The 15,150-nt window shown below is 35.1% G+C and overlaps 1 protein-coding gene across 2 annotated transcripts; it reads left to right on the top strand.

Annotated features, from left to right (window-relative positions):
* The first annotated feature begins 228 nt into the window (after positions 1-228).
* On the top strand, positions 229-13,932 carry LYSMD3 (LysM domain containing 3). Of its 2 annotated transcripts, XM_054578595.1 has the most exons (4): positions 229-406; positions 4,650-4,912; positions 10,224-10,581; positions 10,699-13,932. In XM_054578595.1, the coding sequence occupies exons 2-4, from the start codon at positions 4,661-4,663 to the stop codon at positions 10,887-10,889; spliced, it is 801 nt and encodes a 266-aa protein (XP_054434570.1). In that variant the 5' UTR covers positions 229-406; positions 4,650-4,660; the 3' UTR covers positions 10,890-13,932. The 2 variants fall into 2 exon arrangements, with proteins under 2 accessions (XP_054434570.1, XP_054434569.1); XM_054578594.1 differs by having other exon boundaries at positions 10,224-13,932.
* Positions 13,933-15,150: the final 1,218 nt, after the last annotated feature.

Here is a 15,150-nt window from a genome sequence, read left to right as displayed (position 1 = left end):
AGAGGATGATGGGGCGTGGCGAATGGGAGGGGAAGGTAGAGGGGCTGGAACTCGGACCCCGCCCCCTGGGCCTGGCGGCGTCCTAATGCCTGAGCGCTCGGCTCAGGCCTGTGTAGGAAAGCCCGGGGTGCTGAGCTCGCCCTTACGCCCCCGCACTCCTCCTCTTCCTCCCCCGCCCCTTCCCACCTCCGCCCACTTGACGCGATGACGCACGGCAGGTTTGAGGACGTGGCGGCGGCGGAAGGCCGGGAAGGCGGAGACTTTGGCCTGGGCGGCGGCGGTGGAGGCAGAGGAGGACGGTGGCAGTCAAGAACGGGTCCTCGGTCATGAACTTGCCTGAGACGGCAGCATCGGCGGCGGGCTTGGTAGCCGTCTCCTCGTGGTATCCCACTTGCTAACGGGACAGGTAAACATGGCGACGAGAGGTGGGGAGTGGCTCCGTCCCGGGCGGCGGGGTTGGGCCCCAGCTGCACCCCCGCTGGAGGCGACGCGGGGCCATTGGTCGCAGTTGTGGCGGGGGCGGCAGGAGGAGAGTCGGAGGTAGAGAGACCTTGCAGGCCAGTCCCACCAAAGCCCATTGATACATTGTTGGGGTAAACTGAGCTTCAGAGGAAGGACTTTTACATGCCCGATTTCAGGAGCGACGCATTTGCCTCCCAAACACTGTATTTCTCCCATAACCCCGTGTTTGTATTGAATTTTCGCTGACTGCAACTTGTCCAAATCGTGTGAGTGTGATAGTGTGACATAAAAACCTGAAGTTTAATCATCCCAAGGGATTAACGGGGAAAGGAAGAACTAGACTTGTGGAATGGAGAGAGGGAAAGTTAAGTTTTTAAAAACTGAATTGGTTCTGAAGGGCCACGGTCCTAGTGATACTGTGCCGGTGATGAACTGCTTTGTACCCCGTGGTCATTTTATTTCTCCCTGTTTAAGCATTTATTATACAGAACGAAAGTGGTTGGGAAACCATTTTCACAGACAGACTGAGCTGATGAATCCATTGCTCATTTTTTGACCACTTGTAATCTACGTAGCAGGCAGACTTGTTTTAGTTTTCTCAAGAGGGGATTCGTGCTTTTCTGTCGCCCAAAGATAGCTAAGACCAGTGTAGAGAATTGAGTCAGATGAGTTGAGGACTGTGAACTCTCTGATATCTATATAGTTGGCTCAGATAATTATCTGCCTGGGCCAAAGTATAGCTTTCCATTTCTGTTAGGCTTACAATCAATTCTTGATTATTCAGAAGCAGAGTACCAATTTGTGGTATTCTGCCAGCGTTTCATTACCAGGGGGTGTTAAGGGAGAGTGAGTGAGACAGGAAATGTTTAGTCCTCAAATGTTAGTTAGCAGTATGTCACGGCCAGAGGTTGACGTGAATATCAAATGGATTTTGGACATTGCTCAGTGACTTTCAGCGGCACTAAGCCACATTGGTGTTCTAAGAACAAAATATAAAGGAGAAAAAGTTAAAGGGACGCGGAGCTGGGGCAGTATAGCCATGTTTAAATTGCTGTATGTTAAGTGGTTCTTAACTTTTAAAGTAATGGACCTCTTTTGAAAATATAATTAATACTTTCCCTAAAAAAATATACATACCTATAACACGTGCCTATGAATCTCAGGATTCACAGACATTCCCTAGATCAGCAATTTTCAACTGTTTTGCCACAGAATTTTTTAAACATGCAATACTTGGCTACTTTAGTCAGGGGCACAGACCTCTTTTTCCTTAAATTGTAAAATTAATAAAAACAATGACTTCAGCCAATACAACAATAGCCATCCAGTGTGCATAAATGAAAATTATACCTCTTTTTTTCTCAGATCAGCAAAAAGTATATTTTTTGGTGTGCCGCAGAATTTTAGTGATTAGTTTATGTGTGTCATGAGATGAAAAAGGTGGAAAATCGCTGCCCTAAAGACACAAGATAGAAAAGACTTGGGTAAACAAGTGGAAATAAAACTATTATCTATTTTTGGTGTAGGTGAGATACTCTTTAGCTTTTTTGAAACTTAAGTAAAAATAAAATACCCTTAATTTATTTGGTATTAAAACAACTTTAATCACTTTGTCACATGCTAGGATTTTGAAAGACTTAATCATGCTTTCAGAACTGCTTTTGAGATGTAGAACATCAGGAGCTTTCTTTAGTTTTGTGGCTGTCAAGTTAGGAATCCCAGTTCGTGGTAATAAATAATGTAGCACCTGGAGGAATAGGTCAAATAATCTACTTAATATAAAGCTATTACTGATCTGTGTACTCTGAATGGAAACGCTTGAGTTTTTAAAGGGTTTAAAACTCCACAGACGTTTGAAGTTTACTTTTTCTGATTTTTTTTTTTCTCTTTTTCACTTGGTACTTGTTCATACTATTCACAACTGAAGTCCTTTTTTTTTTTTTTTTTTTTTTTGAGAGATTGTTTTGTCTTGGCTTCCATAAGATACTGTTTCCTCCTCTAAACACTCCTTTTCCATCCTCTTTGCATGCTGATGATCCTTCACCCAGCTACTAAATGTAGCAGTTCTTCAAGGCACAATCTTGGACCCTCTTTTCTTTTTTTAAAGTATATTTTATTGACTATGCTATTACAGTCCCATTTTTTTCTTCCCTTTATCCCCCTCTGCCCTGCACCCCCTCAACGGTGGGCCCCCCCTCCATTCACATCCATGGGTCATACATACGAGTTCTTCGGCATCTCTGTTTCCTGTACTATTCTTACCTCCCCCTGTCTGTTTTGTGCCTACGAGTTATGTTTCTCATTCCCTGTACCGTTTCCCCCCATTCTCCCCACTGATAACCCTCCATGTGATCTCCATTTCTGTGATTCTGTTCCTGTTCTAGTATTTTGCTTAGGTTTTTGTTTTGTTTTGTTTTTTTAGGTTCAGTTGTTGATAGTTGTGAGTTTGTTGTCATTGTACTGTTCATAGTTTTGATCTTTTTTTCTTAGATAAGTCCCTTTAATATTTCATATAATAAAGGCTTGGTGGTGATGAATTCCTTTAACTTTGCCTTATCTGGGAAGCACTTTATCTGCCATTTCATTCTAAATGAAGCTTTGTTGGATAGAGTAATCTTGGATGTGGGTCCTTGCTTTTCATGACTTTGAATATTTCTTTCCAGTCTCTTCTTGTCTGTAAGGTTTCTTTTGAGAAATCAGTTGCTAGTCTTATGGGAACTCCCTTGCAGGTAACTCTCTCCTTTTCTCTTGCTGCTTTTAAGATACGCCTTATCTTTAATCTTGGATAACCTAATTATGATGTGCCTTGGTATGTTTCTTCTTGGATCTAACTTCTTTGGGAGTTTGAGTGTTAGACCCTCTTTTCTTACTTTACACTCTCTCTAGGTAATCTAATCTGTACCCAGAGTTTCAAGTTTCCACCTGTGTGCAATATGAGTCATAAAATTATATCTCTAACCCAGACTTTTTTTAATCTTACTATGTAATCCACTGGGCTATTTGACCTTCATTTTGGCCATCTCTGAGAAGTTTATAATCGTAGTTGCTGCCCCTACCCCCAAGTTCTTCTTCCAGTGTTTCGTACCTTAGAGAATGGCACCACCATTTTATTCAGTGATGTCAATCAGAAATCTTGGCATGATCCTCAACTTCTTTGTATTGTTTGTATCAGAGCCACATTATTCTTAGGCATTTTATGTCTTACTACCTGTCCATGTCTCAGTCTTTCACAACAATAACTGAAAGTGATCTATTTTTATGTCTACAATTAATATGAAGCTAAAACTGTGACTATAGAAAAATTTGTTCTCATATTGTTCATTTTTAATGAGAATACATCAGTACTTGATGAATGAGAGTTGAGAGTGACTATACAACTAAACAAAAGGTATTCATTGATAAATGTTTTTAACCTAAGTCAGCTCTCAGTCAGTCTTAACAATGTCTTTTATGGAGTAGAAATGAATATAGTGACCTAAAATCTGTTCACGATGTTTATGAACTGTAAATTGAGTTTGAGGAAGACTTTGATAAGTTAAAGTTGGGTGAAAAGCTTCAAGAGAAGAAAAATCCCTGGCGGAGAACAAAGTTATGACCTATCTAATGTCACTTACTGTAGTAAATATAAATATTACTGTCAGCTTGATCCACAGAGGTAGGTAGCTAGTACAAAAGCTATTTCAACCCCACTTGAACTCAAAATGCAGAACAAGCCAAAATGTGTTGGGTTTGTGAAAGTATTTGTGTGTGTGTGTGTGTACCTATAAAACAGGTATAGTATTGATTCCATCAGAACTATAACTTGTGTGTATATATAATCCCAAGATTTTAAGGTAATATAAAATTATATTATTCACATATTCAAAGTAAGGGGAACTTAATTTTTTGACTTTAAAAAAAGATAAGAGCAATTTGTGCTTGTTAAAATGTAATCACCTTAACATGTTTTGTGATATATGGTGTATCAGAATGGATTACCTTCGGTCCCATTCCTTTGTCTCTGCTCCAGATATATTCACTGTACTTCAGCAGTTATAAAACTTGAACCTGAATTTTGAAGTAACTAAAACCATTCTTTTAAAAAAACAAAATATAAAGTGTTCTGAATGTTAAATTCATGTAAAATCAGTTAAGTGGATCAGCTGTATTTCAAAGTTTTCTCTGCCTTCTCCCTCCGACCCTCCCAGGTTTTGACATTATGGCAGGGAGGCATCAGAATCGTTTTCCTCTTCCAGGAGTTCTTTCGAGTGGTCAAGTACATGCATTTGGAAATTGTACAGAGAATGATGTGTTGGAAGAGGATGCTGAAGTTTATGAGCTCCGATCCAGAGGAAAAGAGAAAATCCGAAGAAGTACATCAAGAGATAAACTTGATGACATTATAGTATTAACAAAAGATATACAGGAAGGAGATACTTTAAATGCAATAGCACTTCAGTACTGTTGTACGGTAAGCTTTAATTTGATTTTGCATAATGCAATCTAAAATGAATTATTTGTTCATAGCACAAATTGAAATATATTATGTGTGTTTTATCTTGTCTTTGCCTCCCTCCCCCTTTTTCTTCTTTCCATAGAAATCTGTTTCATGTTGGTGGATATTAACTTTTTAAATTTTAAGTAAAAGTTGAATTTCTTGTTTTTTCTAAATTTGTGATTCTATTTTCAGTATTGAAAAACACCCAAAGGGTTACCATTTTCTTCTCATCCAAGTTGTAAGAGAATGTGGAAATACATAAAGAAGTTTTACTGTGCCCTAATTTTCTGAGATAACACATTTATAAATCTTTTCATACCTCTTTTGTGCTTTTAAGAATACATACATAAAATACTTGGGAGGCTGGTGATTTTTGTGTTCTTAAGATTGGTTTATACCATGCCTATTATTCCACAAGCTTCCTTTTCCTTCTTCATTTCTTACTTTATCATAGACATTCTCTCATAGCCTTCCAGATCTAACTCATTATTTTATATAGCTATGTAATTTTCCATATATGAACATACCATAATTGTTAAGCCATTTTCATGCTCAAGGATGGTCAGGATTTTCCATGTTTTTTCATTGTGCTGTGAATATTATCACAACTATAGCTTTAAATGGCGATACTTTTATTTCTGTAGATTTGATTCCCAAAAGTGGTATCAATAGATAAAAGGAAAGATTTGTTTCTCATTTTAGTAGATGTTAAAGTGTTTAAACCCATTTTTTTATCTCTGTCATTTCTACCTTGCTTTATAAGTATGGAATCTGTTTTCATGTACATTAACACATGGATGTGGAGATGTTTTGTTCTCATACTCCCAATAGAATTTTGAAATATACGTACTATGTGCCTGCTTGCATTTTTAAAGTAAACTTCTTAAATACTTGCTAATAACTTAATGTAGTCACAAAAGATATAATTTCTATCACATTGTCAGTATTGATATGTAAAATAAGACTGTTAAAATAGTCTTTAAATGTATGGAATTCTAAATACTAATTTAGGATTTGCTACCTGAAATAATGCACTTAAAAAAATATAGATATTTTATATATACTTTTTTTATAAGCATGAAATTTTATATCACTTTTTCTCCTTGGATATTTTTATCCTTGCCCCCCGAAACTTTTATAATGTAAAGTACTTTTATATTTGAAAACCTTTTATGATTACCTATCATAGTTTCTGAAATAGAAACACATATTTATAAACTTACATGTATATAAATTTAAATTGAATTTAAAAAATGTCCTTTCACCATAAGGTTCTATGTATTGTTTTCTTCTGAGTGGAGTAATTATTGAGATTATTTAAAATCAGAGTATCAAAACATAAATTATGATTTAAAATAATAAAATGTTATTGAAATGCATTTTTTGATGTCAGAAGAGCTGGGGTTTGGACATATTTGGCAATCAGTGTATGGTAATATCATTATTAAATAATTTTTTTAATGCAAATAAACATGAATACGTGGTTTGTATAGAAGTAAGACCACTGAGAATTACCGAATGTGCCTTAAAAGGACAGTGGTGTAAAGTAATCAAGATTTTAAGTTGGGGCAAGTCTTAAAATACGAAGGTGAAGATCCAAGAGATGAGTGTGGTCTAATTCCATTACATAGACATTCGTTTTCCTTTCATAAATCTGGACAGTTTTCTTTAGAAGGACAGAAATTTGAAATGCTGGCTGAATGATTAAAAATAGGTCATAGTTTCAGTGAGGTTAGTGAGAAGGAGAAAGTAGAAAAGATGTGGAGAAGATTTCAAAGAGGAAATAAACTAGACAGCAGGAAATTTAATAGGTGTTTCAGAAATGAGTGTGACAAACCGATTGGGGTGAAGCACTTCGAGATAACTGAGGAAAAGTTGGACCCCTAGAGTGAGAGACCACCGCTGTATGGTTTTAACAAAAGTGGTGCAAAATGACGGGGGAGCGTGCTGGTGAAATGGAGGGGACCCAGGAAAGGGGGCATTGGAAGAGTTCAAATGGAGATGATCAGGGCTTAGGCCAAAATGTTTGTTAGTAAGAATAGAGCAGAAACCAGGAGAAAATGTATCAGGAGTAATCACATGATCCATTAGCTGATTCCTCATTTAAAATGAATGATGAAAGGCAATTAGCTTAACATTAGAGGAAAGATGACATTGGCCATAGTAGTGGGAAGAGTGTTGAAACAGAATAAGCGAGTTAAGATAAGCAATGCTCAAGTAGTGAAAAAAGAGATTAGCCTTACCAAAGGATTTATTATTTAAAAAATACAGTAGTCAGTGCTGTACTCCGCTTATGTTCAGTCATAGGAATTGTTAAAAATATAACAGTAATAAGAACCCAAAAAGTCCAAGGTTGGAATCCTAAATGCTTTCAAGCAATGTAGTAAAACAGAAAATAGGACTATTCAGAGTACTTAGTTAGGCACTAAACCTTGGAAGCCTAGCTCAGAAAGAGCAGCTACTAGAATATAACCAAGCAAAAGAATATATAAAGAAAATAAGGTCAGGCTTTGTGGTTAGTAATGTGAATTTGGCGGAGGGGGTAACTGAATTTATTGAGGTGACATTGGTTAATAAAATTATATAGGTTTCAGGTGTACAATTTCAATGATCTATCATCAGTGTATTGCATTGTGTGCTCACCACCCAAAGTCAAATCTTCTGTCACAATATATTTCATCCCCTCACCCCACTTTCTTCTGGTAACCACCATACTTTTGTCTGTGTCTGAGTTTTGTTTGTTTTTCTTGTTTGTTCATTTGTTGCTTTCAGTTTTATATCTCACACCTGAGTGAAACCATATGGTTCTTGACTTTTTGTCTGACTTATTGGGCTTAGCATAATATTCTCAAGATCCATCCATGCTGTCTCAAATGGTAGCATTTCATTTGTTCTTATGGCTGAGTGGTATTCCATTGTATATATATATGTGCCACATCTTTATCCATTCATGCATCAAAGGACACTTCAGTTGTTTCCATGTCTTGGCCACAGTGAATAATGCTGCAGTGAATGCAGGGGTTCATAAATCTTTGCAAATAGTTTCAAATTCTTCGGAAGATACCCAGAAGAGGTGTTGGGGGTCATGTGGTGTTTCTATTCTTAATTTTTTGAGGGGCCTCCATACTGTTTCCCTTAATGTCTTTATCAGTTTCCATATCCATCAGCATTGAATGAGCATTTCTTTTTCTCCACAACCTCTCCAACACTTGTTTTACTTGTCTTATTGATAATAACCATTCTAACAGGCGTGAAGTGGTACCCCATTGCACTTTTGAGTTGCATTTCCCTAAAAGCTAGTCAAGTTGAACATCTTTTCATATATCTGTTGGCCATGTGTATGAAGTGTCTATTTAGGTCCTCTGCCCATATTTTTAAAATTGTGTTGTTTGTTTGGTGGAGTTGTATCAGCCCTTTATATATTTTGGATATTAATCCCTTATCAGCTGTTTGCAGACATCTTTTCCTATTCATTTGATTGCCTTTGTGTTTTGTTGGACCTTCCTTTGTCTTAAGAAAAAAACAATCTCAAGGTAGTAAAGTGACAAAGGACCCTTTATCTTTACTGTCTCTCATATCCTAGTTACTCTTCAATCCTCTCCCACATACACACTTCAAGGGAATTGATTTTTCAAACAAGAACTGTCTTCATATGACTTGATCAGTAATCTGCCATTGATCCAGTTCACCACTTCCTCCTAAAAACCTTCTTTGACCTTGATACTGCAGGTTTCTGATGTTCCTACTATTAATATTTGCAAACAGTTTTTGCATAACATACTATATATCACTATTCTAAATGTCATTCATACATTTCAATTAATTAATCTTTACCATAATCATATATCATAAGTACTATTATTACTGTCATTTTACATATGTGGAAACTGAGAGGTTAAACAAGTCGCCCTAAATCATACAGCTATAGAAAATGTCAGAGCCATGCTTCAAACCCAGATAGTCAGTGCTTTTAACTACCATCATATATTGCTTTCCTGGTCACTCTTACTCTCCCTTGTGGGTTTCTCTTATTCAACATACCCCTCAAAAGTTGGCATTCCTCAGAGGTCTTTCCTATGTCACCTTTTATTCTCATCTTTTTCTTGTGAATCCATCTGTGTCCTTTTGTGACTTCAGTACCATTTTTGCTGGTAATCCACAAATATATATCTCTAGCTAAGATCATTCATCTGCATTTCAGACATAGTATCTATAACTACCTGTTAGACATCTTCCACTAGTTTATTTAAGGCACCTCAAAGGCAACATGTGTAAAATTTGCCTTCATTCTTTTCCTCCTTCCATAGTGTTCCACATCGCAATGAACTGGCATCATTATCTATTGAGTTGACCAAAATAGAAATATTAACCAAAAAGTGAGTTTTATCCTAGACTCACTTTACCTCTCTGACATCAACAGGTGATAAATGGTTAGAGCTTAGGTCACAGCTTTGATGGAAATGACGAATGGGACTAACAACTTAAAAAGTGGGAGAGCCTAGCATAGTAATTGATAATCTGAGAAATACTATCCCATACTATGTCTAACCACAATGGCAGGTGTACAGGATATACAGATAGGTTGAGGACTGTATAATATATAGGGAAAGCTTATACAAATGACTGATCTTGGCAGTAGTTGAAGAATGCATTTACAGTAGTAAGTTTGGGAAAAGGGCTTCATAAGATAAGTGAACAAGATAAATTATATATTTTATCAATTCTAAGATAAGCTCTTTCACACATTTTAGCACCTTTGACATTGGAATGGTGGCATCCTCAATATTTGGTGGGTTTTTCCCCCTTAATGAGATATAAAATAGTGGCGCATCCTGGGTTGATGGCATCTTAGTTTTGATAAACTATGGTAGTTTTAGTTAAGTAAGTTGACATTTGCCTATATTCCTAATTGCCACATTGGAAAAAGAATGTAAGTATCTATAAACCTTCCTTCACAAATTGTTTACAAGCAGTAAAAGGGTGGTATTTGTGCATGATGTATATAAAAAGAGAAATAGGAACCTACAATCTACTTCAATATCTAGTATTAGTGTTACTAACATGGGAGATGTAAAAAGTGAATTGGTGAGTTCCTAAGACTTGTAGATCAAAAGTGGTGTAAAATTGTTATCCACAAGTAAAATATAATCTCTGGGTGTGATAACTTAATACCACCAGTAACTAAGGTCAACTTTTTTCCTCTCCAAAAATAAGTAGGATGAGTGAATAGTGCTACCTCTATTTTGATTTAGAATTATTATTATTACTATTATTATTTTTACAGGTAGCAGATATCAAGAGGGTTAACAATCTCATCAGCGATCAAGACTTCTTTGCCCTTAGGTCTGTCAAAATTCCAGTAAAAAAGTTTAGTTCATTGACTGAAACACTTCATCCTCCAAAAGGAAGACAGGCTTCACGGCCTTCATCTATTCAGTACGTTCCAGAGCAACAGGAAATTTCGTCACTTAATGATTCTCTCTCTTCCAGTGAGTCAGCTGGTAGCTTTTTAAAAGAAGTAGACCGAGACATAGAACAACTAGTAAAATGTACAGACACCAAACGAGAGAACCTCAATGAAGTGGTGTCTGCCTTAACAGCACAACAAATACGTTTTGAACCTGATAACAAAAATATTCAACGTAAGGATCCTTATTATGGAGCAGACTGGGGAATAGGGTGGTGGACAGCTGTAGTGATAATGCTGATAGTGGGTATAATAACACCAGTATTTTATTTGCTATATTATGAAATTTTAGCTAAAGTGGATGTTAGTCACCATTCAACAGTGGATTCTTCACATTTGCATTCAGGAGTCACACCCCCATCACAGCAGCGAGAACTGGAAAATGGAATTGCTCCAACTAAAGGAATACCTTCTGGCCAACAAGACGATCATAAACTCTATAATCACAATTCTCAGTTTCCTGCTGCTCAATACAAAACATAGCAATTAGCTCATAATTAGTGTTTGTGATCACATGTTTCTGGATTGTGGTGAATCAGTTTTATTCAATAACCACTTCAAAGGCAGAATTTAAGGAGATTGAAGATGCTTTTGTTTTTCACTTTTTTGAGCCATTTACAAATGGGTTGAGTATAAAATCCCTGCAGTTGCTAGTTGATAATGAGAACAGTAAATCTATGTATCTGTTGTATCAGTGCTCAAGCAGAAATGAATTTAAATGTGTCCAGGAAGTTCTCAACTTGGAAAATATAATTTATTCAAGATGGGTTAATGTTTAAATTTTATTTAATTATTTTTTGGTTTAAGGTTATTAATGTTTATTAAGCAGAATAATAATAGCACCAGTTATCTGCAACTGAAAAAAATTTACTAATGTGAACCATTAAAATATTTAGTTGCTAAAATGTTTGATTCTTCAATTACTTAGTTAGCACATACTTAATGCTTCATTTTAAAACTTTCTGAAAACAAGTTTAGCACATATGCTATGAAGACATTAGGTAGACACATAAGTGGGAAAGCAATGTGTAGTGCGTCATAGAGGCTAAGATAGAGATTAAATACTATATTTAAGCTCTGAAATAATGTGTCAGGGTTGAACATTGCCAGTTGGTCAATAGAACACTGGATTAGGTAAAGAACCTAAAGTAATCTTTGTCTATTAAAAGAATGCTGCCTCAGCTTCTGATTTTTAGGTCATTATACTTGCCTCTGATATTTGAAAGCACTTTTGTAATTCTTTGATGAAAATTGTTATACATGTACAGGTTGGCATTATTTGGAAAATCCCTATATACTGTGATGAGTTGTTGCTGTGCTACATGTGGTAACATGCCTTAATTACATTTAATGCCTTACAAAATATGTAAGCTAATATTTTTAGAATTAAAATTAGGCATTATTTCAGATGGTTCAATAGGATTTATAAGATTGTATAAATTCATCTCTCCTTTCACCATTAAGCACAAATTAATGGGGTCAAAACAAATTTTTGTCTGCCTGAGGTTTGTTGGAGAAAATGGTTCATTAAGCAAAAGCAGGAGTAAAGATACCTTTGACATTAGCAACGAACAGACACATTGCTTGATTTATTGAACCCTTAACCTCTTTTTCAAAGAGAAAATGTCCAATTAAACCTTTTTTTCCTTTGAACCTATAGCATAACATCGGGTAACAAGAGGCCAAAGGTATATGGTCAAGGGCTTGATAGTGCCACTTTTGAAGATCTGCTATGGATATGTTAGATATGCATTCGCATACTGATTCCATCATTTAATTTTTAAAAGTATGTGTTTTAAAAATGTGACCAGAATGATTCATTAGAAGCAAGATCTGGTGGAGTCTGGGTTGCCTGTTTTGTGTATAATAAAGTATGTACCTTGAGATCTATAAAACCACCTCATTTTCTGGGCATATTTCCTAATATTGTTTCAGCTATTTGACCAGTCATTTTATATTTCAAACTCCAGTCTTGATACAAAGTGGGGTGAGTAAATATGTATGGTAAACCAGGTTTATATACCTTAAATAGCAAAGTATAAAAGACGGAAGTCAAATATTAAAGCCTTTGCGTGTATTTGAGGACCTTAGATAATTACCAAAAAGTGTTAATAGGGAAGTTGCAGCAAATTGATTTTTTTTTTTAAAGTAACTCTTAGTTTAAAATTTTAAAAAATTGTTTTAATGTGCCTTGGGCATCTTGAAGAGAGGAGTATGGTCTAATTTATGCTCAATGTTAACTTGGTCAGTTTACATTGTATTTATTAAGCCTGCTGAGAAATCAAGTTTTAGGGAAGAAAATAACAGAGTATTTTAGGTTAGAATAGGCTAGATGTCCTCTGAAGAATTTTGTTTACATCAAATTGATGAAATTGCCGAAAAGTCGGTGATTCTTTTTGCTAATGGTACTTTGAAATTGTGATAGAGAGGTCTGATTTACAGGATAAGTTATTTTTAAAGTAGTGAGGTATATACTATGTACTTGTTAATGTCCCATTCCTTGAAGAAAATATCCTTATGACATAATGAGGCAGTTCCCTTTTTCTGTATATTCTGAATTATATAATTCTATTATATATAGAATTATAGATTCTAATTGTCATTTTTAAAAGAAATTCCTAAGCATTCAATAGATACAGAATAATTTTAGTTTTTAGAAAGTATTAAATACATCAAAATTTGTAGCCAATGCAGATTACTTTGTAAAATTTAATAAAATAAGAAAAATTGTGAATTTTAATTCTGTTGAAATCCTTATCTGAATTTACTTTGAGGCTCACATTGAAAAAAATACATATATACGTGTGCATGCAAGTACAAAATTAACAGAACTGTGTGAATCACTGAATTTGGTTCACCTAAAAGTTGGAGTTACAAGTGAAGCCAAATCTGCTATTTGGGGGGTGGGAGGGGGAGAACAGATATTTTTTTAGATTGGGTACAAATGGTTAAGTTTGTTTTGAACTGATGAATGCCATTTAAGATAAACTGTCTATTATAGAGTCTGCTGGCCACATTAAGAATTAGAAGACTGCAACGTTAACCAGAGGGCTTTTTGTTTAAAGCTTTTCGTTTTCTGGGCTCTATTTGCTATTCAGTGGCCTGAAGAGTTCTTGAAATGAACCATAATGGTTCATTACTTAATAATCAGCTCTTTTTAAAGGTATCTACTTATAAAATTACCTACTTTGGAATATGAAGGATACAGTGGGAGTTTATTTTAGAAATACAATGAAGCAAAGGTCCAGTCAAAGTGCTATAGGGTAAAGGTGGAGTTTTTTGAAGTATTTAAATGGTGCTTTACGATGGGAATCATTTTGAACTACAACAATATTCCTCAGGAAGTCATTATTTTTCTTCTGAGTATGTGCATATTGCACTGTTAGATCATAGAAATAACTGCAATATTTAATTCTTTTTATATATACAAACACTGTAAACCTTTTGTGTGATATTTTATACAAATGTGAGATGGAATTGTAGAACATTGTTAGCATGTACATTTGTAAAACTGGTTTTTAAATCTTTTTGCCCCTTATTTTTCATATTTTAAAAGATCTTCAAAATAAAGTTTTTATTTTATTCAATCTAAAATGGAAGCTGGTGAATTTAATTGAGTAAAGCATACCTTTTGTCCTATGTCAAACTATTTGATATAAAGATACTATGTTAAGATAGATCAAATTGCCAAAGGTTTACCCAAATTTCTCCCTTGTTAAACCAAAACAAAATCCACTGTATTACTTACAGGATGTAAATAAAATTAAATGAAAATAAATTTCAGATAAATGTTTGAGGAGATCTTGGATATCAGGGAACAAAACTTAGGCAGGGTCCAGGACTACTTAGCAATTTGTGGATAAGTCATAAAAGATGTGCTCTATTTATGTGTAAATTTTATTATGAAACAAAAAAACCTTTCCACTTAAATTACAGTACCAAAAAACTGAAAAAGTACTTTGGAGCTTTTATTTAATGGAGGAATTTATGATGTATTACTTTTTTCCTCTATTTTTACAATCATCTTGATCTTAAAATTATATTTAATTACTTTTTTTTAAATAAACTTTTTACTACAGAGCTTTTAGTCATACCATATTAAGGCCAAGCCACTGATAATGTACATTTGAGGTAGCGGGGAAGGAAAAGTTAACATCCACTGAATGTGTTACTGCTCTCTCGTATCCATTGTCAGTCAATCTGTGATGCCAATGATCATGCTGATGCTACACTGCCAAATTTTTTAGTTTGTTATCACGACTTCAATCACCTAGAGTTTTCTTTTGTTGATGGTTCAAGAATATTTGATGCTGGCATCCCTGCCTAATAGAATTATTTTACCAGGTAAAATATGTATTAAATTTAGTTTTCTCTACCAAATAATTTAAGGAGGTTCAAAATAAGACATCTTAATGTAAAACAGGACACAATTTTATTTTGTAAAAATTTAATATGAAAACAAATACCAAAAAATAAGCATTATAGCAACAAAACAGTACTGCTTTTTAGGCAGCAATTTTAAAGACACTTCACCAACAAGTATATACTTTTTTCATATATAAGACACTATCTCTGCATTAAAAGTTACCTTCCTATGAAATAACTTCAGTCTCTGAGATTTTAAGCCATAAAAACAAGATTCATACTGGAAAAGAAATCTCCCAAATACTTCCGGCCTATTCTCACAATTAGTCTACTTTAAACTTGTAGAGATTTTTCCAAAAGGGGAAGAATGCACATAATG

The sequence above is a fragment of the Pteronotus mesoamericanus genome, unplaced genomic scaffold (genome assembly GCF_021234165.1).
Source record: "Pteronotus mesoamericanus isolate MK-2021 breed Mesoamerican mustached bat unplaced genomic scaffold, CSHL_Meso_final contig_50, whole genome shotgun sequence".
NCBI classification, from domain to species: domain Eukaryota; kingdom Metazoa; phylum Chordata; class Mammalia; order Chiroptera; family Mormoopidae; genus Pteronotus; species Pteronotus mesoamericanus.
Note: the sequence above shows the minus strand (reverse complement) of the source record. Positions and strands in the feature narration are given on the sequence as shown.